General features: G+C 41.3%; 1 protein-coding gene across 1 annotated transcript in view; it reads left to right on the top strand.

The window, feature by feature from the left end:
* camk1b (calcium/calmodulin-dependent protein kinase Ib) overlaps positions 1–25,177 on the top strand; it is an 87,409-nt gene that overhangs the window by 25,923 nt on the left and 36,309 nt on the right. The window contains exon 2 of the mRNA XM_035796748.1: positions 2,748–2,861. Within this exon, the coding sequence (XP_035652641.1) occupies positions 2,776–2,861 (86 nt within the window). The 5' untranslated portion in view covers positions 2,748–2,775. The remainder of the gene's footprint in view (positions 1–2,747; positions 2,862–25,177) is intronic.

Below are 25,177 nucleotides of genomic sequence, written 5' to 3'. Positions count from 1 at the left end.
TATGTATTATCTAGTCTGACTTGCGTATCTAAAATGTTGAATTACATATCTCTACATTTTGAGATAGTATCGGAAATGGCCTTCCATTGTTTTACGTGGCTCAGTGAAGCCGGCAGCTACTGCGACAATTTCATGATGTAAGAAGCTGTTACTGCAATTTCAGATAAAAACTCAATAAAACAAGTATCAAATACAGTGCCTTCAGAAAGTATTCATACCCCTTGACTTATTCCACATTTTATTGTTCCAGCCTTAATTCAAAATGTATTCAATATATTTTTTTCTCACCCATCTACACACAATACCACATAATGACAAAGTGAAAACCTGTTTTTATTTAATTTTTCAAATGTATTGCAAATTAAATACAGATATCTGTTTTACACAAGTATTCACACCTCTCAGTCAATCCATGTTAGAATCACCTCTGGCAGTGATTACAGCTGTGAGTCTTTTGGGGTACGTTTCTAAGAGCTTTGCACACCTGGATTGTAAAACATTAACACATTATTCTTTTTTAAATTCTTCAAGCTCTTTAAAATTGGTTGTTGATCATTGCCAGACAGATATTTTCAAGTCTTGCCATAGGTTTTCAAGTTAAAATTGTAACTAGGCACTCAGGCACATCCAATGTTGTCTTGGTAAGCAACTCCAGTGTATATTTGGCCTTGTGTTTTAGGTTATTGTCCCGCTGAAGGGTGAATTTTTCTCCCAGTGTCTGTTGGAAAGCAGACTGAACTAGGTTTTCCTCTAGGATTTTGCCTGTGCTCAGTTTCTTTTTATCTTAAAAAACTCCCTAGACCTTGTCGGTGACAAGCATACCCATAACATCATGCAGCCATCACCATGCTTGAAAATATGAAGAGTGGTACTCAGTGATGTGTTGTGTTGGATTTGTCCCAAACATAACTTTGTATTCAGGACGTAAACTGAATTTCTTTGCCACATTTTTTTGCAGTTTTACTTTAGTGCGTTATTGCAAACAGGATGCATTTGTATTCTGTACAGGCTTCCTTGTTGTCACTCTGTTGTTAAGGTTAGTATTGTGGAGTAACTACAATGTTGTTGATCAATCATCAGTTTCTCCTTTCACAACCATTAAACTCTAACTGTTTTTTGAAAGTCACCATTGGCCTAATGGTGAAATCCTTGAGCGGTTTCCTTCCTTCCTCTCCTGCAACTGAGGTAGGAAGGATGCCTGTATCTTTATAGTAACTGGGTGTATTAATACACCATCCAAAGTGTAATAAATAACTTCACCATGCTCAAAGGGATTTTCAATGTCTGCATTTTATTTAACCCATCTACCAGGTGCACTTTTTCGCGAGGCTTTGGAAAACCTCCCTGGTCTTTTTGGTTGAATCTGTGTTTGAAATTCAATGCTCGACTGAGGGACCTTACAGAAAGTTGTATGTGTGGGGTACAGAGATGATGTAGTCTTAAACAAATAATGTTAAACACAGAGTTACTCCATGCAACTTGTTATGTGACTTAAGCACATTTTTACTCCTGAACTTATTTAGGCATGCCATTACAAAGGGGTTGAATAATTATTGACTCAAAACATTTCAGATTTTCATTTGTAATTTATTTGTTCACATTATGGGGTATTGTGTGTAGGCCAGTGATACAACATTTTAGTCAAGGGTTGTGAATACTTTCTGAAGGCACTGTATAAGGAAAATCTCTATACATTTCAGCTGTTTCAAAAACTTTGCTGTGCATTTACTGTTAATACTGTATGAGTGTTGAGCTCAATGACACAATTCTGTTTACACTGCCCTGCTCGGAGGGGGGCAACTGTCGGGCGAGTATTGTGCGCGATCCCCAGAGGTAGCGCTCGGTACGTGATCGTTTTGCAAGTTTACCCAACAGTACTGTCTCGAGAATCGATACCTCTCGAAAATACATTGTGAAAATGTTCTTAGACAGTGCCAACAGAACAGGCTTCAGGCAGTCTGTGTTTTGGTGATAGCAGAGAAGTTAATCTGAGAATAGTGGAGTAAGCTCTGATATAACATTTTTGTCAAAATGGTCTGGTGGGATTTGGAATGTGATAACAATAGCCCACTGGCAGCTAGGGGAGGGATTCTGTCTGTGAGATCTAATTGTAAGTAAAACACATTGTATAATGTTTGACCTGGTTGTTTTATTGATTGATTCATAACCACATCTATTGCCGTTTAAAAGTCTGCATTGTTATGGACCTGCAAAACTATTCTGTCGGATAATAAGCGTTACACCATAACACTTTAACACTCCTAGTTAACAAAAGCTACTTGCAACTGAGAGTGCGAGTGAGTATGTCAACTATAGTTACAAAAGTTACTAATTTTTGGTGCACAGACTGGTAAGAATAGCAATAAGAGATGTTGAAGGGAAGCTTAAATTATGTTCATTCAGGATTATGAGGTAAAGGAAGAGTAGGACTGACCGCAAACCCTCGTCACCTGAAGCAATTTGTAGAAGTTTTTACATTCTTGGTGACATTCTAATGGTTTTAAGTGTCTGACAGCTCACTTTATCAGACTTAGTTTCCAGGTAAGTCTAAACCATTTGTGTGTCAATCAAAAGGTGCCAATAGTGTGGAATGACAAAGCTATTCTGTTATCATCAAAAACAAGAACCCTTATTCTTTCAATTACAATTAATACCGAGACAAAATTTTGGGTACACAACTATCCCGAAAGAGTGTTTGTCCCCCATGTTGAACAGTGAGTGATTTAAGTTTCCCTCCTCTTCTCCAGTATTGTGTCCAACCACCAGAAAAGAAAGATGCCTTTGGGTGACGATGGACATTCTTGGAAGAAGAAAACCTCAGATGTTAAGGAGAATTTCGACTTCAAGGAGATCCTGGGGACGTAAGTGTTGAAATCATATCTCATTAAAGGACCATTCTGTTGTTGAGGATATAGTTTAATAGTTAATATACAGTATAACTAGCATGCATGGGTCTGGGCCTTTTGCTATCTCTCTGCTCATTAAAACACCATAAAGAGTTCACACGGAACGTTTAGCAGTGTTATTCAGATTCAGGCTACAACATTATTAATACAGAGGGACATTTGCATGCGTTTTCTGTACCTCTACCTTTTTGCATGTTTAACACTGACTGACCTCTTTAGGTATATTGGTCATGTTTAATGCAGGCGTGTGGGTAGAAAGTTGCTAATAGAGTCTATTAAAGTTTGAGTGATTGGGGGATATTCTCTTCAGTGAGCTCAGATCAGGACTCTACCTTGACGACATGCTCATGATTGGTTACTATTAATGCTGAGGTCTACTAGCCTATTGAAGAAAATTCCCCCATGGTTTTAGATTACACTGTTGTGTGTGTCTAGGCTCTCGTGTCCTTAGTACGAGTCGGTCTGGTCCAGTTGATAATGTATTCTAACATCAGAACCTGCCTTTTGCTCTGAGCAGTACTTTGATGTGTTACATGTATTTTTACTGAATTATAAATGGCCCGGGGGGATTTTGCACTTTTGCTTTTCATATTTAGCTTTTTGTTGTTGTTGTATTTTCCAGAGTGTGTTGTGTTTCATGTCTGTATGTGATTTGAGTGGAAAGGACATCACTGGCGTTCTAGGTATTCTGGGCCACATCAAGTATGAAAGTGCAAGCTAAAATACTGTACATTGTCAGAGATGTTACATTTTTATAGAGCTGACATCAGCTGTGCTATTTTGACATGTTCCCTGATGGGTGAGAACATTCTTCAGTGATGTTGTTTCCCTGCTCAGTGTGTGTGTGTGTGTGTGTGTGTGTGTGTGTGTGTGTGTGTGTGTGTGTGTGTGTGTGTGTGTGTGTGTGTGTGTGTGTGTGTGTGTGTGTGTGTGTGTGTGTGTGTGTGTGTGTGACGTGTAAGCTGACCCTTGACCCAGGAAGCAGTTAGCAGAGGGACGTTGGTGCCCTTTCCCTGACTTGGAGAGAGAGAGGAACCAAAAACTACAGGAGAGACAAACTATATTCATGCTGGGACCACTTATAGTGAGGAACCATACATTCATACATAAAAAGGCCTTACAAGGGAAATAAAGATTTTATCAATATCTTGCTTAGCTCAGGCCTTTGCTAAAGAGGAATGAGAGGTTGAGCAAGACTGAATGCCTAACATATACGAGGAGCAGACAGAGAAAAGACAGGAAACATGCAGTCAGGGGGCCAGCTGTAGCTCCATACAATCCGGTGTTCAGAGAGACATCCCGTGCTTGGTCAGTGCCAGTTGTAGTGTGAAGTCTGTCCTTTCAACAGCTCTGTGTTTAGGTTCGAGGGGGTCGGTCTTCTACACTAAAGTGTTGACTAATCCAGTGGACAGGGCCTTTCATTTAGCCCCGAATGGTGGATGGGTGGCTCTGTTTCTCCCATCAACAGTGATGATGAGAATATTGTTCCCTGAGTGTTTGTGGGTCTGTCTGCGTGTATCTGATCTAAAGAGGGTTTAATACCTGCAATGTTTTTTTCTGATTCTAAATCTAATTGATGTAAAAGACTGGTTAACAAGCCTTTGGGATGTACACAGAGAGCTAATATTAATAATATGCATGTCAATCTCTCCTGGCTCAAAGTGGAGGAGAGATTGACTTCATCAAGTCCAAAACAGACTATGTAAGGCGCACAGTACTACATGGAACTCTATTCCACATCAAGTAACTCGTGCAAGCAGTAAAATTTGATTTAAAAAACCGATACAAAAAACACCTTATGGAACAGCGGGATTGTGAAGCAACATAGGCACAGACATATGCATACACACACACGATAATATATGCACTATACACACACGAACACATGGATTTTGTACTGTATACAATTGAAGTCGAAAGTTTACATACACCTTAGCCAAATACATTTAAACTCAGTTTATCACAATTCCTGACGTTTAATCCTAGTATAAATTCCCCGTTTTAGGTCAGGTAAGATCACCAATTTATTTAAAAAATTTGAAATGTCAGAATAATAGTAGAGAGAATGATTGATTTAATATTTTATTTCTTTCATCGCATGCCCAGTGGGTCAGGAGTTTACATACACTCAATTAGTATTTGGTAGCATTGCTTTTAAATTGTTTAACTTGGGTCAAATATTTCGGGCAGCCTTCCACAAGCTTCCCACAATAAGTTGGGTGAATTTTGGCCCATTCGTCCTGACAGAGCTGGTGTAACTGAGTCATGTTTGTAGGCCCCATTGCTCGCACACACTTTTTCAGTTCTGCCCACACATTTTCTGTAGGATTGAGGTCAGGGCTTTGTGATGGCCACTCCAATACCTTGACTTTGTGGTCGTTAAGCCATTTTGCCACAACTTTGGAAGTATGCTTGGGGTCATTGTGCATTTGGAAGACCCATTTGCGACCAAGCTTTAACTTCCTGACTGATGTCTTGAGATGTTGCTTCAATATATCCACCAAATTGTCCTGCCTCATGATGCCATCTATTTTGTGAAGTGCACCAGTCCTTCCTGCAGCAAAGCACCCCCACAACATGATGCTGCCACCCCCGTGCTTCACAGTTGGGATGGTGTTCTTCGGCTTGCAAGCCTCCCTCTGTCAGAGTCGTGTGTATAGGTGGCAGGGAAGTCAGGCGCAGGAGAGTCAAACGGAGTGTAAATGGAGTCTTTTAATATAAGTCCACTTAACATGCTCCAAACACTAAATACCTACATACATAAACGAACATGGGTACAAGGACCCGTCGCGCACCTATACAACATAAAACAACACTTGACATAAAACAATCTCTGACAAAGACATGAGGGGAAACAGAGGGTTAAATACACAACAGGTAATGCATGGGATTGAAAACAGGTGTGTGGGAAGACAAGACAAAACAAATGGAAAATTAAAAATGGATCAATGATGGCTAGAAGGCCGGTGACGTCGACCGCCGAGCACCGCCCGTACGAGGAGATGCAATGACTTCGGCAGAAGTGGTGACACCTCCAAACATAACGATGGTCATTATGGCCAAACAGTTATATTTTTGTCTCATCAGACCAGAGGACACTTCTCCAAAAAGTATGATCTTTGTCCCCATGTGCAGTTGCAAACCATAGTCTGTCTCTTTTATGGCGGTTTTGGAGCCGTGGCTTCTTCCCTGCTGAGCTGCCTTTCAGGTTATGTTGATATAGGACTCATTTTTACTGTGGATCTAGATTATTTTGTACCTGTTTCCTCCAGCATCTTCACAAGGTCCTTTGCTGTTGTTCTGGGATTGATTTGCACTTTTCACACCAAAGTACGTTCATCTCGAGGAGACAGAGCGCGTATCCTTCCTGAGCGGTATGACGGCTGTGTGGTCCCATGGTGTTTATACTTGCATACTATTGTTTGTACAGATGAATGTGGTACTTTCAGGCGTTTGGAAATTGCTCCCAAGGATGAACCAGTCTTGTGGAGGTCTGCAATTTCTTTTTCTGAAGTATTGGCTGATTTCTTTTGATTTTCCCATGATCAAGCAAAGAGGCACTGAGTTTGAAGGTAGAATTTGAAATACATCCACAGGTACACCTCCAATTAATGTAAACTTTTAACCCACTGGAAATGTGATACAGTGAATTCTAAGTGAACTTTTTCAAGATAGGGGGCGCTCTTTTAATTTTTGGATAAAAAACGTTCCTGTTTTAAACAAGATATTTTGTCATGAAAAGATGCTCGACTATGCATGTAATTGACATCTTTGGAAAGAAAAAACTGATGTTTCCAAAACTGCAAAGATATTATCTGTGAGTGCCCCAGAACTAATGCTACAGGCGAAACCAAGATGAAGTTTCATACAGGAAATGCCCCAGATTCTGAAGGCGCTGTGTTCCAATGTCTCCTTATATGGCTGTGAATGCGCCAGGAATGAGCCTGCCCTTTCTGTCGTTTCTCCAAGGTGTCTGCAGCATTGTGACGTATTTGTAGGCATATCATTGGAAGATTGACCATAAGAGACTACATTTACCAGGTGTCCACCCGGTGTCCTGTGTCGAAATTATTGCGTAATCTCAAGGTCCATGCGCATTCCATTTCTTCAGAAGAGAAAGTCAACTGCCACGAAGGATTTATCATCGATAGATATGTGAAAAACACCTTGAGGATTGATTTTTAAACATCGTTTGCCATGTTTCTGTCGATATTATGAAGTTAATTTGGAAAAAAGTTTGCCTTTTAATGACTTAATTTTCGTTTTTTTTCTTACCCAAACGTGATGAAGAAAACGGAGCGATTTATCAGCACAAATAATCTTTTTGTAAAAACTGAACTGATGAGTCTCCTCATTGAAAACATCTGAAGTTCTTCGAAGATAAATGATTTTATTTGAATGCTTTTCTGGTTTTTGTGAAAATGTTGCATGCTGAATGCCAGGCATAATCCTATGCTAGGCTATCAATACTGTTACACAAATGCTTGTTTTGCTTTGGTTGAGAAGCATATTTTGAAAATCTGAGATGACAGTGTTGTTAACAAAAGGCTAAGCTTGAGAGCAAATAGATTTATTTAATTTCATTTGCGATTTTCATGAATAGTTAACGTTGTGTTATGCTAATGAGCTTGCGGATAGATTTACACAATCCTGGATACAGGTTTTTTTCGTAGCTAAACGTGACGCAGAAAATGGAGCGATTTGTCCTAAAGAAATAATCTTTCAGGAAAAACTGAACATTTGCTATCTAACTGAGAGTCTCCTCATTGAAAACATCTGAAGTTCTTCAAAGGTAAATTATTTTATTTGAATGCTTTTCTGTTTTTTGTGAAAATGTTACCTGCTGAATGCTAACGCTAAATGCTATGCTAAATGCTACGCTAGCTATCAATACTGTTACACAAATGCTTGTTTTGCTATGGTTGAGAAGCATATTTTGAAAATCTGAGAGCTAGCATATTGATTTCATTTCATTTGCGATTTTCATGAATAGTTAACGTTGCGTTATGGTAATGGGCTTGAGGCTGTAGTCACGATCCCGGATCCGGGATGGCTCGACGCAAGAAGTTAAATCATTTGTCTGTAAACAAGCGTTGGAAAAATTGCTTGTGTCATGCACATAGTAGATGTCCAAACCGACTTGCCACAACTATAGTATGTTAACAAGGAATTCGTGGAGTGGTTGAAAAACGAGTTTTAATGACTCCAACCTAAGTGTATGTAAACCTCCGACTTCAACTGTATCTGTGGTAGTCTGAATTAGGGATCTGATGACACGACAATAGTTGGCTTGATTACCTACAACGATGAGACAGCCTACAGGGAGGAGGTGAGGGCTCTGGGAGTGTGGTGCCAGGAAAATAACCTCTCACTCAACGTCAACAAAACTAAGGAGATGATCGTGGACTTCAGGAAACAGCAGAGGAAGCACCTCCCTATCCACATTGATGGGACTGCAGTGGAAAAGGAGAACGCTTCAAGTTCCTCTGCGTACACATCACTGACAAACTGAAATGCTCCACCCACATGGATGGTGTGGTGAAAAAGGCGCAACAGCGCCTCTTCAACCTCAGGAGGATAAAGAAATTTGGCTTAAAACCTAAAACCCTCAGAAACTTTTACAGATGCACATTTGAGAGCATCCTGTCGGGTATCACCGCCTGGTATGGCAACTGCGCCGCAAAACTCTCCAGAGGGTGGTGCGGTCTGCCCAACGCATCACAGGGGGCAAACTTCAAGCCCTCCTGGACGCCTACAGCACCCGATGCCATAGGAAGGCCAAACAGATCATCAACGACATCAACCACCCGAGCCACTGCCTGTTCACCCCGCTATCATCCAGAAGGTGCATCAAGGCCATCAGACCGCTAAACAGCCATCACTAGCACATCAGAGGCAGCTGCCTATAGACATAGATTAGAAATCACTGGCCACTTTTAGAAATGGATCACTAGCCACTTTAATAATCTTTAAGTATCTAGCATTACTCATCTCATATGTATAAACTGTACTCCACACTATTCTATGATATTTTAGTCGCTTTTAAATTGTGTTTACATATTGCATCCCCCATTTTATATGTATATACTGTATTGTATTCTATACTACACCACTGACTTGTTAAACAGCCATCTCCAGCACATCAGAGGCTGCTGCCTATAGACATAGATTAGGAATCACTAGCCACTTTAATAATGTCTCCGTATCTTGCATTACTCATCTCATATGTATAAACTGTACTCTATACTATTCTACGGTATCTTAGTCACTTTAATTGTGTGTACATTTTGCATCGCCAATCTCATATGTGTATACTGTATTCTACACTATGCCACTGTATCTTAGTCCAATACTGCTCTGGCATATATGTATATATATTCTTTATCAATCAATCAATCAAATTGTATTTATATAGCCCTTCGTACATCAGCTGATATCTCAAAGTGCTGTACAGAAACCCAGCCTAAAACCCCAAACAGCAAGCAATACAGGTGTGGAAGATTCCTTACTTAGATATATGTTTATTTTGGGTGTTTGTTGTGAAACTGTTAGATATTACTTGTTAGATATCACTGCACTGTCGGAGCTAGAAACACAAGCATTTTGCTACACCCGCAATAATATCTGCTAAACACGTGCATGTGACCAATAAAGCCTGTCTTCAGACTGCTGAATAATCTGTGTTCTGATCTCTTCTTGGTGCCTGGATAATGGAATCAGTCTAAAGCTATTATCCAGTTGAGCTGTTTAAAAGGCTTTGGTGTACAGTCCTGCACGTTTCAACATGGCATTTGAAGCAATGTCACTTGGGAATGTGTTAAAAAAAAAATCTGGATCAAAAAGGGGATTAGCTAAGAGAAAATGTTGCAATTTTAAAGCAAAATTCCCCCAAATCTACAATACATATTCTGCCATGGACCTGAAAGAAAATGTTTCAGATTTAAAGCTAGTTTCCGGCAATTCTATACATTTTGCTATGGATAATGCTGTGTTCTTTTTCTCAAATATAATAACTAAATGAATACTGCTATATTCATTGTTTTGGGAATTTTCAAAAGGCCAGCATCCCGGAGTTGCCTCTTCACTGTTGATTTTGAGACTGGTGTTTTGCGGGTACTATTTAATGAAGCTGCCAGTTGAGGACTTGTGAGGTGTCTGTTTCTCAAACTAGACACTTTAATGTACTTGTCCTCTTGCTCAGTTGCGCACCGGGGCTTCTCACTCCTCTTTCTATTCTGGTTAGAGGCAGTTTGCGTTGTTCTGTGAACGGAGTAGTACACAGTGTTGTTTGAGATTTTCAGTTTCTTGGCAATTTCTTGCATGGAATAGCCTTCATTTCTCAGAACAAGAATAGACTGATGAGTTTCAGAAGAAATTATTTTTTTCTGGCCATTTTGAGCCTGTAATCGAACCCACAATTGCTGATGCTCTAGATACTGAAATAGTCTAAAGAAGGCCAGTTTTATTGCTTCTTTAATCAGAACAACAGTTTTCAGCTGTGCTAACATAATTGCAAAAAGGGTTTTCTGATGATCAATTAGCCTTTTAAAATGATAAACTTGGATTAGCTAACACAACGTGCCATTGGAACACAATGTAGATATTCCTTAAAAATCTGCCGTTTCCAGCTACAATAGTCATTTACAATATTAACCATGTCTAAACAGTGATGTTATTTTAATGGGATTTTTTTGTTGCTTTTCTTTAAAAAACGAGGACCTTTCTAAGTGACCCAAAAATGTTTTCATGGTAGTGTGTATATATATAATCTTTAGAGTACCAATCAAAAGTTTGGACACACCTACTCATTCAAGGGTTTTTCTTCATTTTTACTATTTTATACATTGTAGAATAATCAAAACTATGAAATAGCACATATGGAATCATGTAGTAGCCAAAACATGGTTAACCAAATCAAAATACTTTTGATATTGGAAATTCAAAGTAGCCACCCTTTGCCTTGTAACAGCTTTGCACACTCTTGGCATTCTCTAAACCAGCTTCATGAGGAAGTCACCTGGAATGCATTTCAATTAACAGGTGTGCCTTGTTAAAAGTTAATTTGTGGAATTGATTTCCTTCTTAATGTTTTTGAGCCAAGCAGTTGTACTGTGACAAGGTAGGGGTGGTATACAGAAGATAGCCCTATTTGGTAAAAGACCAAGTCCATATTATGGCAAGAAAAGCTCCAGTAAGCAAAGAGAAATTACAGTCAGTCAATCCTGAAAATGTCAAGAACTTTGAAAGTTTCTTCACGTGCATTCGCAAAAACAGTCAAGCTTTATGACGAAATTGGCTCTCACGATGACCAACACAGGAAAGGAAGACCCAGAGTTACCTCTGCTGCAGAGGATAAGTTCATTAGAGTTACCAGCCTCAGAAATTGTATCCCAAATAAATGCTTCACTGAGTTCAAGTAACAGACACATCTCATCATTAACTGTTCAGAGGAGACTGTGTGAATCAGGCCCTCATGGTCAAATTGCTGCAAAGAAACCACTACTAAAGGACGCCAATAATAAGAAGAGACTTGGTTGGGCCAAGAATCACGAGCAAAGGACATTAGACCTGTGGGAATCTGTCCTTTGGTCTGATGATCTCCACATGTGTGGTTCCCACCATGAAGCATGGAGGAGGAGGTGTGATGGTGTTGGAACACTTTGCTGGTGACACTGTCTGGGATTTATTTACAATTCAAGGCAGACTTAACCAACATGGCTACCACAGCATTCTGCAGTGATACACCACCCCATCTGTTTTGCGCTTAGTGGGACTATAATTTGTATTTCAACAGGACAATGACCCAACACACCTCCAGGCTGTGTAAGGGCTATTTGACCAAGAAGGAGAGTGATGGAGTGCTGCATCAGATAACCTGGCCTCCACAATCACCTGACCTCAACCCAATTGAGATGGTTTGGGATGAGTTGGACCGCAGAGTGAAGGAAAAGCAGCCGACAAGTGCTCAGAGTATGTGGGAACTCCTCCATTCCAGGTGAAGCTGGTTGAGAGAATGCCAAGAGTGTGTAAAGCTGTCATCAAGGTAAAGGGTGGCTACTTTGAAGAATTGAAAATCTGAAATATTATTTTATTTGTTTATTACTTTTTTGGTTACTACATGATTCCATGTGTGTTATTTCATAGTTCTGATATCTTCACTATTATTATACAATGTAGAAAATAGTAAAAAAAATAAAAACCCTTGAATGAGTAGGTGTGTCCAAACTTTTGACTGGTACTGTATTTTTTTTTCTCTAATCTGTTTACAATGGCAGAACCATTCCTGGTGTTATCTCTACACTGCTTGTCTCTTATTTGACTCTATTTGCATCCTTTACATTCATAGCTTCTGTCAGTTCTAGCTTGAGCCTACTCTATTTTGTGTGAAGTGTCATGTTTTTGTGAATCACAAAGAAACCAGGAGGTTATTATCTATATTTTATTATTAAATAATGTCCTTTGCCATGCAGTTTCTATTCTAAATATCAGGTAAATATTTGCCAAATAAAGGATAACAATATGAGTATTTCCTCGTATGTTTTTTAAAATGTTTTATTTCACCTTTATTTAACCAAGTAGTTGAGAACAAGTTCAGAACAAGTTCTCATTTACAATTGCGACCTGGCCAAGATAAAGCAAAGCAGTTCGACACATACAACGACACATGGAGTAAAACAAACATACAGTCAATAATACAGTAGAAACAAGTCTATAAACGATTTGAGCAAATGAGGTGAGATAAGGGAGGTAAAGGCAAAAAAAGGCCATGGTGGCAAAGTAAATACAATATAGCAAGTAAAACACTGGAATGGTAGATTTGCAGTGGAAGAATGTGCAAAGTAGAAATAAAAATAATGGGGTGCAAAGGAGAAAAATAAATAAATAAAATAAAATAAATACAGTAGGGAAAGAGGTAGTTGTTTGGGCTAAATTATAGGTGGGCTATGTACAGGTGCAGTAATCTGTGAGCTGCTCTGACAGCTGGTGCTTAGAGCTAGTGAGGGAGATAAGTGTTTCCAGTTACAGAGATTTTTGTAGTTCGTTCCAGTCATTGGCAGCAGAGAACTGGAAGGAGAGGCGGCCAAATAAAGAATTGGTTTTGGGGTTGACCAGAGAGATATACCTGCTGGAGCGCGTGCTACAGGTGGGTGATGCTATGGTGACCAGCGAGCTGAGATAAGGGGGGACTTTACCTAGCAGGGTCTTGAAGATGACATGGAGCCAGTGGGTTTGGCGACGAGTATGAAGCGAGGGCCAGCCAACGAGAGCGTACAGGTCGCAATGGTGGGTAGTATATGGGGCTTTGGTGACGAAACAGATGGCACTGTGATAGACTGCATCCAATTTGTTGAGTAGGGTATTGGAGGCTATTTTGTAAATGACATCGCCGAAGTCGAGGATTAGTAGGATGGTCAGTTTTATAAGGGTATGTTTGGCAGCATGACTGAAGGATGCTTTGTTGCGAAATAGGAAGCCAATTATAGATTTAACTTTGGATTGGAGATGTTTGATGTGGGTCTGGAAGGAGAGTTTACAGTCTAACCAGACACCTAAGTATTTGTAGTTGTCCACGTATTCTAAGTCAGAGCCGTCCAGAGTAGTGATGTTGGACAGGCGGGCAGGTGCAGGCAGCAATCGGTTGAAGAGCATGCATTTAGTTTTACTTGTATTTAAGAGCAATTGGAGGCCACAAAAGGAGAGTTGTATGGCATTGAAGCTTGCCTGGAGGGTTGTTGACACAGTGTCCAAAGAAGGGCCAGAAGTATACAGAATGGTGTCGTCTGCGTCATTGATGTATACAGAGAAGAGAGTCGGTCCAAGAATTGAACCCTGTGGCACCCCCATAGAGACTGCCAGAGGTCCGGACAGCAGACCCTCCGATTTGACACACTGAACTCTATCAGAGAAGTAGTTGGTGAACCAGGCGAGGCAATCATTTGAGAAACCAAGGCTGTCGAGTCTGCCGATGAGGATGTGGTGATTGACAGAGTCGAAAGGCTTGGCCAGATCAATGAATACGGCTGCACAGTAATGTTTGTTATCGATGGCGGTTAAGATATCGTTTAGGACCTTGAGCGTGGCTGAGGTGCACCCATGACCAGCTCTGAAACCAGATTGCATAGCAGAGAAGGTATGGTGAGATTCGAAATGGTCAGTAATCTGTTTGTTGACTTGGCTTTTGAAGACCTTAGAAAGGCAGGGCAGGATAGTTATAGGTCTGTAGCAGTTTGGGTCAAGAGTGTCCCCCCGCCTTTGAAGAGGGGGATGACCGCAGCTGCTTTCCAATCTTTGGGAATCTCAGACGACACGAAAGAGAGGTTGAACAGGCTAGTAATAGGGTTGGCAACAATTTCTGCAGATAATTTTAGAAAGAAAGGGTCCAGGTTGTCTAGCCCGGCTGATTTGTAGGGGTCCAGATTGTGCAGCTCTTTCAGAACATCAGCTGACTGGATTTGGGAGAAGTAGAAATGGGGAAGGCTTGGGCGAGTTGCTGTGGGGGGTGCAGTGCTGTTGACCGGGGTAGGGTTAGCCAGGTGGAAAGCATGGCCAGCCGTAGAAAAATGCTTTTTTGAAATGGTCAATTATAGTGGATTTATCAGTGGTGACAGTTTTTCCCCTCTTCGGTGCAGTGGGCAGCTGGGAGGAGGTGTTCCTATTCTCCATATGGACTTTACACTGTCCCAGAACTTTTTTGAGTTAGTGTTGCAGGAAGCAAATTTCTGCTTGAAAAAGCTAGCCTTGGCTTTTCTAACTGCCTGTGTATAATGGTTTCTAACTTCCCTGAAAAGCTGCATATCACGGGGGCTGTTCATTGCTAATGCAGAACGCCATAGGATGTTTTTGTGTTGGTTAAGGGCAGTCAGGTCTGGGGAGAACCAAGGGCTATATCTGTTCCTGGTTTTACATTTCTTGAATGGGGCATGCTAATTTAAGATGGTTAGGAAGGCATTTTTAAAAATAACCAGGCATCCTTTACTGATGGGATGAGATCAAAATCCTTCCAGGTTACCCCGGCCAGGTCGATTAGAAAGGCCTGCTCGCTGAAGTGTTTCAGGGAGCGTTTGACAGTGATGAGTGGAGGTTGTTTGACCGCTGACCCATTACCGATGCAGGCATTGAGGCAGTGATCGCTGAGGTCTTGGTTGAAGACAGCAGAGGTGTATTTAGAGGGCAAGTTGGATAGGATGATATCTATGAGGGTGCCCGTGTTTACGGCTTTGGGGAGGTACCTGGTAGGTTCATTGATAATTTGTGTGAGATTGAGGGCATCGAGCTTAGATTGTAGGATGGCTGAGGTGTTAAGCATGTTCCAGTTTAGGTCGCCTAGCAGCACGAGCTCTGAAGATAGATGGGGGGCAATCATTTCACATATTGTTTCCAGAGCACAGCTGGGGGCAGAGGGTGGTCTATAGCAGGCAGCAACGGTGAGAGACTTGTTTTTAGAGAGGTGGATTTTTAAAAGTAGAAATTCAAATTGTTTGGGTACAGACCTGGATAGTAGGACAGAACTCTGCAGGCTATCTTTCCAGTAGATTGCAACACTGCCCCCTTTGCAGTTCTATCTTGTCTGAAAATGTTGTAGTTTGGGTTGAAAATTTCAGAATTTTTGGTGGTCTTCCTAAGCCAGGATTAAGACACAGCTAGAACATCCGGGTTGGCAGAGTGTGCTAAAGCAGTGAATTAAACAAACTTAGGCAGGAGGCCTAATGTTAACATGCATGAAACCAAGATTATTACGGTTACAGAATTCATCAAAAGAGAGCGCCTGGGGAATAGGAGTGGAGCTAGGCACTGCAGGGCCTAGATTCAACTCTACATCACCAGAGGAAAATAGGAGGAGTAGGATAAGGGTACGGCTAAAAGCAATGAGAATTGGTCGTCTAGAACGTCTGGAACAGCGAGTAAAAGGAGGTTTCTGGGGGTGATAAAATAGCTTCAAGGTACAGACAAAGGTATGGTAGGATGTGAATACAGTGGAGCTAAACCTAGGTATTGAGTGATGATGAGAGAGATATTGTCTCTAGAAAAATAATTGAAACCAGGAGATGTCATCGCATGTGTGGGTGGTGGAACTAATAGGTTGGATAAGGTATAGTGAGCAGGACTAGAGGCTCTACAGTGAAATAAGCCAATAAACACTAACCAGAACAGCAATGGACAAGGCATATTGACATTAAGGAGAGGCATGCTTAGTCGAGTGATCAAAAGGGTCCAGTGAGTAGTGAGGTTGGTTGGGGTCACGGCGATTCAGACAGCTAGCTACCATTGGTAGCAATCTAGCATAGAATGGAGGTCTGTTTTTAGCCACCTCGTGCGTTTCCGTCGGTAGGATTAGTGGGGTTCCGTGTGGTAGTGGGGATCAATCCAATTCGCAAAATAAATAAATAAATATATATATATATATATATTTATTTATTTATATATATATAAAAAAAAGATATAGTTATAGAGGCCCAAGAAAAAAAAATGTCTGGTGACTGTGCAAACATAGTGGAATGGTAAAGCCTTATTGATACATTAGCACTGAGCGATGAACTGTTCCAATGAAACAGGATGTTTACATAAGGTGCACTGACATTAGATATACATTATTTGAAGTTTCCATTAAGTACACACTTGGATCCCTGTTAGTGAGGATTTAAACATCATCCATAACACAGTTTACCTAATGTAGCCCAATGATACCTTGTGTTCCCGATGCTCCTATGTTGGTGCCGGTATAAGTATTTGATTGGGATATTTCTACCACAGTGCTTGTCTCATTCCTATCATCGTGATGTTGGTCAAACATTTTGGGTAAACCCCCTTTATGTGATGAGTATGTTCAGGTTTCCTTTCCTCCATATCCCCTGGTCTGCCGATGGGGTTGTCCGCCTGTTTATGGAAAGATCACCAGCTCACCAGGATGTCAGCTAAGTGTTCCCTGTTGGCTGGTTGTCTTAGCAACAGGAGGAGACACTTTCCATATGGACTCTAACAATCACTATGGAAACAAAGTTTGTATTTGCTATTAATAATCCTGGTGTGTGATTGTGTGAGCATTGTGAGGGGCGGTGAAGTCTCCTCATTGTATACACTGTTGAATGTCTCTGCTAGGAGCAAAGCTGAATTCCTGGAGACTCCCTCTGACGTTCTTTCACAAATAGGCCTTATAAGGGATGTGTGTGTGTGCGTGCGTGTGTGTGACTCCCCTCCCACCCTCCACCCCCTCATGCCATCCCTTTGTAGCAGAAATTCTCTGATCATGGCCTCAGTTTGTGTCCTCGGCTGTGTTTTGATCTTATTCAGCCCCACTCCACAACACAATAGCTGACTGATCAATCTGCCCTTAACAAGTTCAATGAATGGATGTATCTGTTATTTTTTTCATTCATAGTAATGAAGCACTCTAATGACAAAACATTTAAATAATTTAAATTCTAATTCAGGCCATTGTCTACCACCTACCCACTGATGTATTCTGTCACACAGAGGGAGGCTGATGAGGCTTACTGGGGAGAACAGCTTCCTTGCTACTCACTGTCTTGGTCCACATTGAAACAGGTACTGATGTGCCTCTCTAAGGATGTATTGAGTCCCATTAAGTGAATATTTGTCAGTACTGGTAATGAATGTGACTTAATGTGGAGAGTTCGTAAAGGTGACTTTGAACAATGCCTTTTCAATGATAAACTGTGTGTGTGTGTGTGTGTGTGTGTGTGTGTGTGTGTGTGTGTGTGTGTGTGTGTGTGTGTGTGTGTGTGTGTGTGTGTGTGTGTGTGTGTGTGTGTGTGTGTGTGTGTGTGTGTGTGTGTGTGTGTGTTAATCTGTGTATGTGTGAGTGTCCTGCTGCTGCCACATGTGTTTCTGTAATTAAAACAGATCTGGCTAAATGATGCACACACAGTTAACATCACTACAACTAGGACTGGACGATATGGCCTAAAAATCATATCTCCATTTGTTTTTAAATGTATGGCCGATTCACAATATATATATACTGATTAAACAATATATATATATATATATATATAAAATCTAATGAATTCAGGATTTGTGAAGTTATACCTAGACTAAATAAAAGTATAAGACCCACTAATAATGTCATTTTTATATCGAAATAGTTTAACCTACTGTTTTTGTTGCAATAATCACTGATCTGTAGTGCGTACGGCCCAGTACATCACTGGGGCCAAGCTTCCTGCCATCCAGGACCTCTATACCAGGCGGTGTCATAGGACGGCCCTAAAAATGTCAAAGACAGCCACTCTAGTCATAGACTGTTCTCTCTGCTACAGCACGGCAAGCGGTACCAGAACACCAAGTCTAGGCCCAAAAGGCTCCTTACCAGCTTCTACCCCCAAGCCATAAGACTGCTAAATAGTTAATCAAATGGCTACCCAAATCACATTATCCCTAACTACAGTGGTTGCGTGCTTACATTGCGGGACTTAGAGGTACCCAGCGTCATGGCTTCATTGCTCCAGACCACCACAAGGGGGAGTTAGAGCACTAATTATGCATTTGGGTCCCAAGGTTTTTATATGACCAATCATATCGAGTGGTTCCAATGACGAATTTGACGCGAGTCAATGATCCCTGGGTGGCAAAACATTACGGCGAAACTAAATGTAAGTAGTTACACTGAGTTAAGCAAAACATTTACAATTGAGAGGAATATGTTAGTTAATGTAGAGACAAACGCTTGTGCATATTTTGGTCATAAAGTTAATTTACGAAAATCGCTATTTATTTATCTATTTCGCAAGTTATCTGACAAGCTAACATAAGCCAGCTCGCTAGCTAGTATTATGACATGAGAATGAATTTGTAATTCGTGTTGTTTAATGTTTTAGGGACTCCTGAGGAAACCAGCATACCAAGCTGTCGTCTTGTGAAACAGTGAATGTGAAGAATCTAGCTAGCTAAAGCATTTACTGCAAATTGAATGTACAATTATGTGAGCTTGCCTTGCAATGCAGCTGAAGTAACATAACTAGCTAACTATTTACTTGCTTAGTGGAGTGGATGATAAAAATAACTGTATGCCTATGGATGTGTGGCTACAGTATGTAGCCGATCTGTGTATGGACCCTTAAACACATCCAAGATGGCGTAGCAGTAAGTCGTCCTGTCGCATCGTCTCTCTGTAAATATCTGTAAATATCGTCTCTTTTTTGTTTTAGATATTTTTCTTCGCATATCTTTAAAAACATTTTGCTAAACCTAAGCTTCCAAATACTCTCCTGCAATCCGCCTCACCCAATGTAGCTACTTTTCCTAAAGTATTTATATTTACTTCGGAACCGGAACCCCTCAACTGAAGCTAGCCAGCTAACCACCAGCTATGCTAGTGGTCTTCAGTTAACCGGTCATCAGCTAACCTTTAGCTCGGAAAGCTCTCGCCAGTTCGAACAACGCAATGCTAACCAGAGCATAACGGACCTATTTATTTTTTATCCCCGGATTCCCTCCGCAAACGAAACATTTTTTTTTTTCACCTGGATCTTCACAACTAGCTATCGAGCTAAACCGCAACACTGGTTGATTACTCCTGGCTAGCGTTTCCACCCACGTAGCTTGAAGCTAGCCCAGCCAGAGCTCCTGTGTTCCTAGCATACTCCTGGGCTTCTATACCCGGACCCACGACCGGTCTATTGATGTTACTGCATGAAGAGCAATAAACAGACTCACCCCATCGCTACGTCCTCCAAAGGCTAACTCTCTAGACCTCCCTATCTCCTTGCTTGCTAATTCGGCATGCTAACTGCTAGCTTGTTTAGCCCAGGTCCGCTAACTACTACCTTGTTTACCCCGGCCTGCTAATCTGTTAGCTTGTTAGCACAGGCCTGCTAACCGTCTGCATCGCAGTGGCCCATATGTACTTTCTATCTCTTCCCGATTTTTAAAATTTGTTTATACCTTCCGGAAACCTGCCTCACCCAATGTGATACGGAATCGCTATTATTTTAAATTTTTAGAACACCCCCCTGCCCCATCCACCGCTGCCCCTGGACTCTGATCACTTGGCTACATAGCTGATGCACGCTGGACTGTCCATTAATCACGGTACTCCATTCTGCTTGTTTGTTTTATCTGTCGGCCCCGTTGCCTAGTCAATGCCATTTTACCTGCTGTTGTTATGCTAGCTGATTAGCTGTTGTCTCACCCACTGTTTTAGCTAGCTTTCCCAATTCAACACCTGCGATTACTGTATGCCTCGCTGTATGTCTCTCTCAAATATCAATATGCCTTGTATACTGTTGCTCAGGTTAGTTATCATTGTTTTAGTTCACAATGGAGCCCCTAGTCCCACTCCTCATACCCCTGATACCTCCTTTGTCCCACCTCCCACATATGCGGTGACCTCGCCCATTACAACCAGCATGTCCTGAGATAAAACCTCTCTCATCATCACCCAGTGCCTGGGCTTACCTCCGCCGTACCCGCACCCCACCATACCCCTGTCTGCGCATTATGCCCTGAATATATTCTACCATGCCCAGAAACCTGCTCCTCTTATTCTCTGTCCCCAATGCTCTAGGCGACCAGTTTTGATAGCCTTTAGCCGCACCCTCATACTACTCCTTCTCTGTTCCGCGGGTGATGTGGAGGTAAACCCAGGCCCTGCATGTCCCCAGGCACCCTCATTTGTTGACTTCTGTGATCGAAAAAGCCTTGGTTTCATGCATGTCAACATCAGAAGCCTCCTCCCTAAGTTTGTTTTACTCACTGCTTTAGCACACTCTGCTAACCCTGATGTCCTTGCCGTGTCTGAATCCTGGCTCAGGAAGGCCACCAAAATTCAGAGATTTCCATACCCAACTATAACATCTTCCGTCAAGATAGAACTGCCAAAGGGGAGGAGTTGCAGTCTACTGCAGAGATAGCCTGCAAAGTAATGTCATACTTTCCAGGTCCATACCCAAACAGTTCGAACTACTAATTCTGAAAATTACTCTCTCCAGAAATAAGTCTCTCACTGTTGCCGCCTGCTACCGACCCCCCTCAGCTCCCAGCTCTGCCCTGGACACCATTTGTGAATTGATTGCCCCCCATCTAGCTTCAGAGTTTGTTCTGTTAGGTGACCTAAACTGGGATATGCTTAACACCCCGGCAGTCCTACAATGTAAGCTAGATGCCCTCAATCTCACACAAATCATCAAGGAACCCACCAGGTACAACCCTAACCCTGTAAGCAAGGGCACCCTCATAGACGTCATCCTGACCAACTGGCCCTCCAAATACACCTCCGCTGTCTTCAACCAGGATCTCAGCGACCACTGCCTCATTGCCTGTATCCGCTACGGTGCCGCAGTCAAACGACCACCCCTCATCACTGTCAAACGCTCCCTAAAACACTTCTGTGAGCAGGCCTTTCTAATCGACCTGGCCCGGGTATCCTGGAAGGACATTGACCTCATCCCGTCAGTTGAGGATTCCTTGAATATGTGGACACCTATAAATACCTAGGTGTCTGGTTAGACTGCAAACTCTCCTTCCAGACCCATATCAAACATCTCCAATCGAAAATCAAATCAAGAGTCGGCTTTCTATTCCGCAACAAAGCCTCCTTCACTCACGCTGCCAAGCTTACCCTAGTAAAACTGACTATCCTACCGATCCTCGACTTCGGCGATGCCATCTACAAAATCGCTTCCAACACTCTACTCAGCAAACTGGATGCAGTTTATCACAGTGCCATCTGTTTTGTCACTAAAGCGCCTTATACTACCCACCACTGCGACTTGTATGCTCTAGTCGGCTGGCCCTCGCTACATATTCGTCGCCAGACCCACTGGCTCCAGGTCATCTACAAGGCCATGCTAGGTAAAGCTCCGCCTTATCTCAGTTCACTGGTCACGATGGCAACACCCATCCGTAGCACGCGCTCCAGCAGGTGTATCTCACTGATCATCCCTAAAGCCAACACCTCATTCGGCCGCCTTTCGTTCCAGTACTCTGCTGCCTGTGACTGGAAGGAATTGCAAAAATCGCTGAAGTTGGAGACTTTTATCTCCCTCACCAACTTCAAACATCAGCTATCTGAGCAGCTAACCGATCGCTGCAGCTGTACATAATCTATTGGTAAATAGCCCACCCATTTTCACCTACCTCATCCCCGCAGTTTTTATTTATTTACTTTTCTGCTCTTTTGCACACCAATATCTCTACCTGTACATGATCATCTGATCATTTATCACTCCAGTGTTAATCTGCAATATTGTAATTATTCGCCTACCTCCTCATGCCTTTTTCACACATTGTATATAGACTCCCCTTTTTTCTGCTGTGTTATTGACTTGTTAATTGTTTACTCCATGTGTAACTCTGTGTTGTCTGTTCACACTGCTATGCTTTATCTTGGCCAGGTCGCAGTTGCAAATGAGAACTTGTTCTCAACTAGCCTACCTGGTTAAATAAAGGTGAAATAAAAAATTTAATTAAATTAAAAAAACGTTTGGTATGAATATTAGTTCAGAACCTATCTATGAACCTCAGCTATCATAGTTGTTGTATCAGCTTCAAGTCTGAATGGAATTAATTAACGCTATGGATAGAGTAGAATATAATAACTTTATTTTGCCATGTATGCAAGTCCTATATACATGTACTGTAGTTATTACCACGCATGAGATCCCCACATTGTAGCCTGTACATTGAATATATTCACTGATCATGTACTCTTCCTTGGCAAATAAAGGTGGGGTTCAGGTATGAATCTCTGAGACGTTATTTTTCAGTCATATCCAAAACCAGGAGTATCAAACTCAAACATTCTTTGAAGGATGCTGTGTCTGCATGTATGTATTACAATTATACACTTCAACAGTATTTACCACTCCTGCTCCTGGGACATCAATGATTACACATTGTAACTATGCAATAGACTAGAAACATGATTTAAGTAAAGGCTGATTTGTAATTCATATATACAGAAATATCTAACTCCCTTCATCTGCATTAATCTGAGGACACAGGATAGTATTTCAATGAGATACTTAATTTCAACCAGTGGAGAATGTGAAACGCTTTATTGAAAGAAGTTCATTATCCAGGTGTTATAAATACATGCATTATAATTATGATAATTGTAATATTATGAATACAAGTTCAATCTGTACGTCAATGCACATATGGTGTTCATTACAAAACGAGGAAGAAAGACGAGGTGGGGTGAAAGGTGTAGAAGACAGAAATGGAAAGAGGTAAGAACAGAGGCAGACAGCATATGATTAATGAATTACAGTGGTACCCTAATATTCTCTCAGTTCATCACAATTACAGTGTCTCCTAACCAGCCTTGGGCCCCCAGTTGGCCCGAAGATTATCTTAACTTCTTGATGCACCCATCCCTTACGCGGGATCATTTTCATCAACACCCGCTGAATTGCATTGCGCCAAATTCAAATTAAATGACAAAAAATATTACATTTTCATGAAATCACAAGTGCAATAAAGCAATACACAGTTTAGCTTGTTGTTAATCCAACTGGCGTGTCAGATTTCAATTCAGCTTTTCGGCGAAAGCATAACAAGCGTTGTAAAAACATCTCTCTCAGTCGACAATATATTACAAACACTAGCAGCCATGGTAGATTGGTCACGAAAGTCAGAAGAGCAATAGATTCAATCGTTTACCTTTGATGATCTTCGGCTGTTTGCACCCACGAGACTCCCAGTTACACAATAAATGTGCCTTTTGTTCCATAAAGATTATTTTTATATCCAAAATACCTCCATTTGTTTGGCGCGTTATGTTCAGAAATCCACAGGCTCGAGTGGTCACGACAGCGCAGATGAAAATTCCAAATAGTATCCGTAATGTCCACAGAAACATGTCAAATGTTTTTTATAATCAATCCTCAGGTTGTTTTAAAAAGATAAAATCGATAATATATCAACCGGGACTGTCGCTTTTTCAGTAGGAGAGGGAGAGACAATGGCTGCCCCACTCTGTTGCACAAGCAAAACTCTGCGAACACCCAGCTATCCACTGACGCGATGTTATCTTTCTCGCTCATTTTTCAAAATAAAAGCCTGAAACTATGTCTAAAGACTGTTGACACCTTGAGGAAGCCATAGGAAAAGTAATCTGGTTGATATCCCTTTAAATGGAGGCAAGGCATCCAATGGAACAGAGAGCTTTCAGGAAAAACAGCACTTCCTGGTTTGATTTTCCTCAGGTTTTCGCCTGCAATATCAGTTCTGTTATACTCACAGACAATATTTTGACAGTTTTGGAAACTTTAGAGTGTTTTCTATCCTAATCTGACAATTATATGCATATTCTAGTTTCTGGGCCTGAGATGTTTTTTTTTGCCAAAAACGAAAATCCTGCCCCATACACTCTTAAAAGCGGGTGAGGTGGTGATGACGAGACTGGCTTCCTCTCTCACATTAAAACATACCTGCAGATGAGAGACAGATGGATAGAGAGAGAGCATGATTAACCTCTAATGACTCCCCATCCCGCATGAGCGAGCGTAATCATCGCCTGACACTAATTAGCATAACGCAACGGACATAAATATTCCTAGAAAATATTCCTATTCATGAAAATCACAAATGAAATATATTGAGACGCAGCTTAGCATTTTGTTAATCACCCTGTCATCTCAGATTTTCAAAATATGCTTTACAGCCAAAGCTAGACAAGCATTTGTGTAAGTTTATCGATAGCCTAGCATAGCATTTTGTCCAGCTAGCAGCAGGTAACTTGGTCACGGAAATCAGAAAAGCAATCAAATTAAATCGTTTACCTTTGATGAGCTTCGGATGTTTTCACTCACGAGACTCCCAGTTAGATAGCCAATGTTCCTTTTTTCAAAATATTATTTTTGTAGGCGAAATAGCTCCGTTTGTTCTTCACGTTTGGCTGAGAAATCGCCCGGAAATTGCAGTCACTAAAACGCCAAAAAAGATTCCAAATTAGCTCCATAATATCGACAGAAACATGGCAAACGCTGTTTATAATCAATCCTCAAGGTGTTTTTCAAATATCTATACGATAATATATCCATCAGGCCAATTAGTTTTTCAGTAGGACCGATTGGAGTAATGGCTACCTCTGTATTTTACGCGAGAATCTGTCTGGGAGCATCAGGTGACCACTTGCGCAATGTAGCCGCTTAAGGGTATTCTTCAACATAAATGTGTAAAACTACATCACAATGCTGTATTCACCTTCGGGAATACGGAGAAAGAGTAATCTGGTTGATCCCATTCACTGCTCAATAGGGACGCATAGGAACACAGCGCTTTCAAAACATGAGGCACTTCCGGATTGG

Source organism: Oncorhynchus keta, chromosome 21 (assembly GCF_023373465.1).
Source record: "Oncorhynchus keta strain PuntledgeMale-10-30-2019 chromosome 21, Oket_V2, whole genome shotgun sequence".
NCBI lineage: Eukaryota > Metazoa > Chordata > Actinopteri > Salmoniformes > Salmonidae > Oncorhynchus > Oncorhynchus keta.
This window is presented reverse-complemented; position numbering and strand designations above follow the sequence as displayed.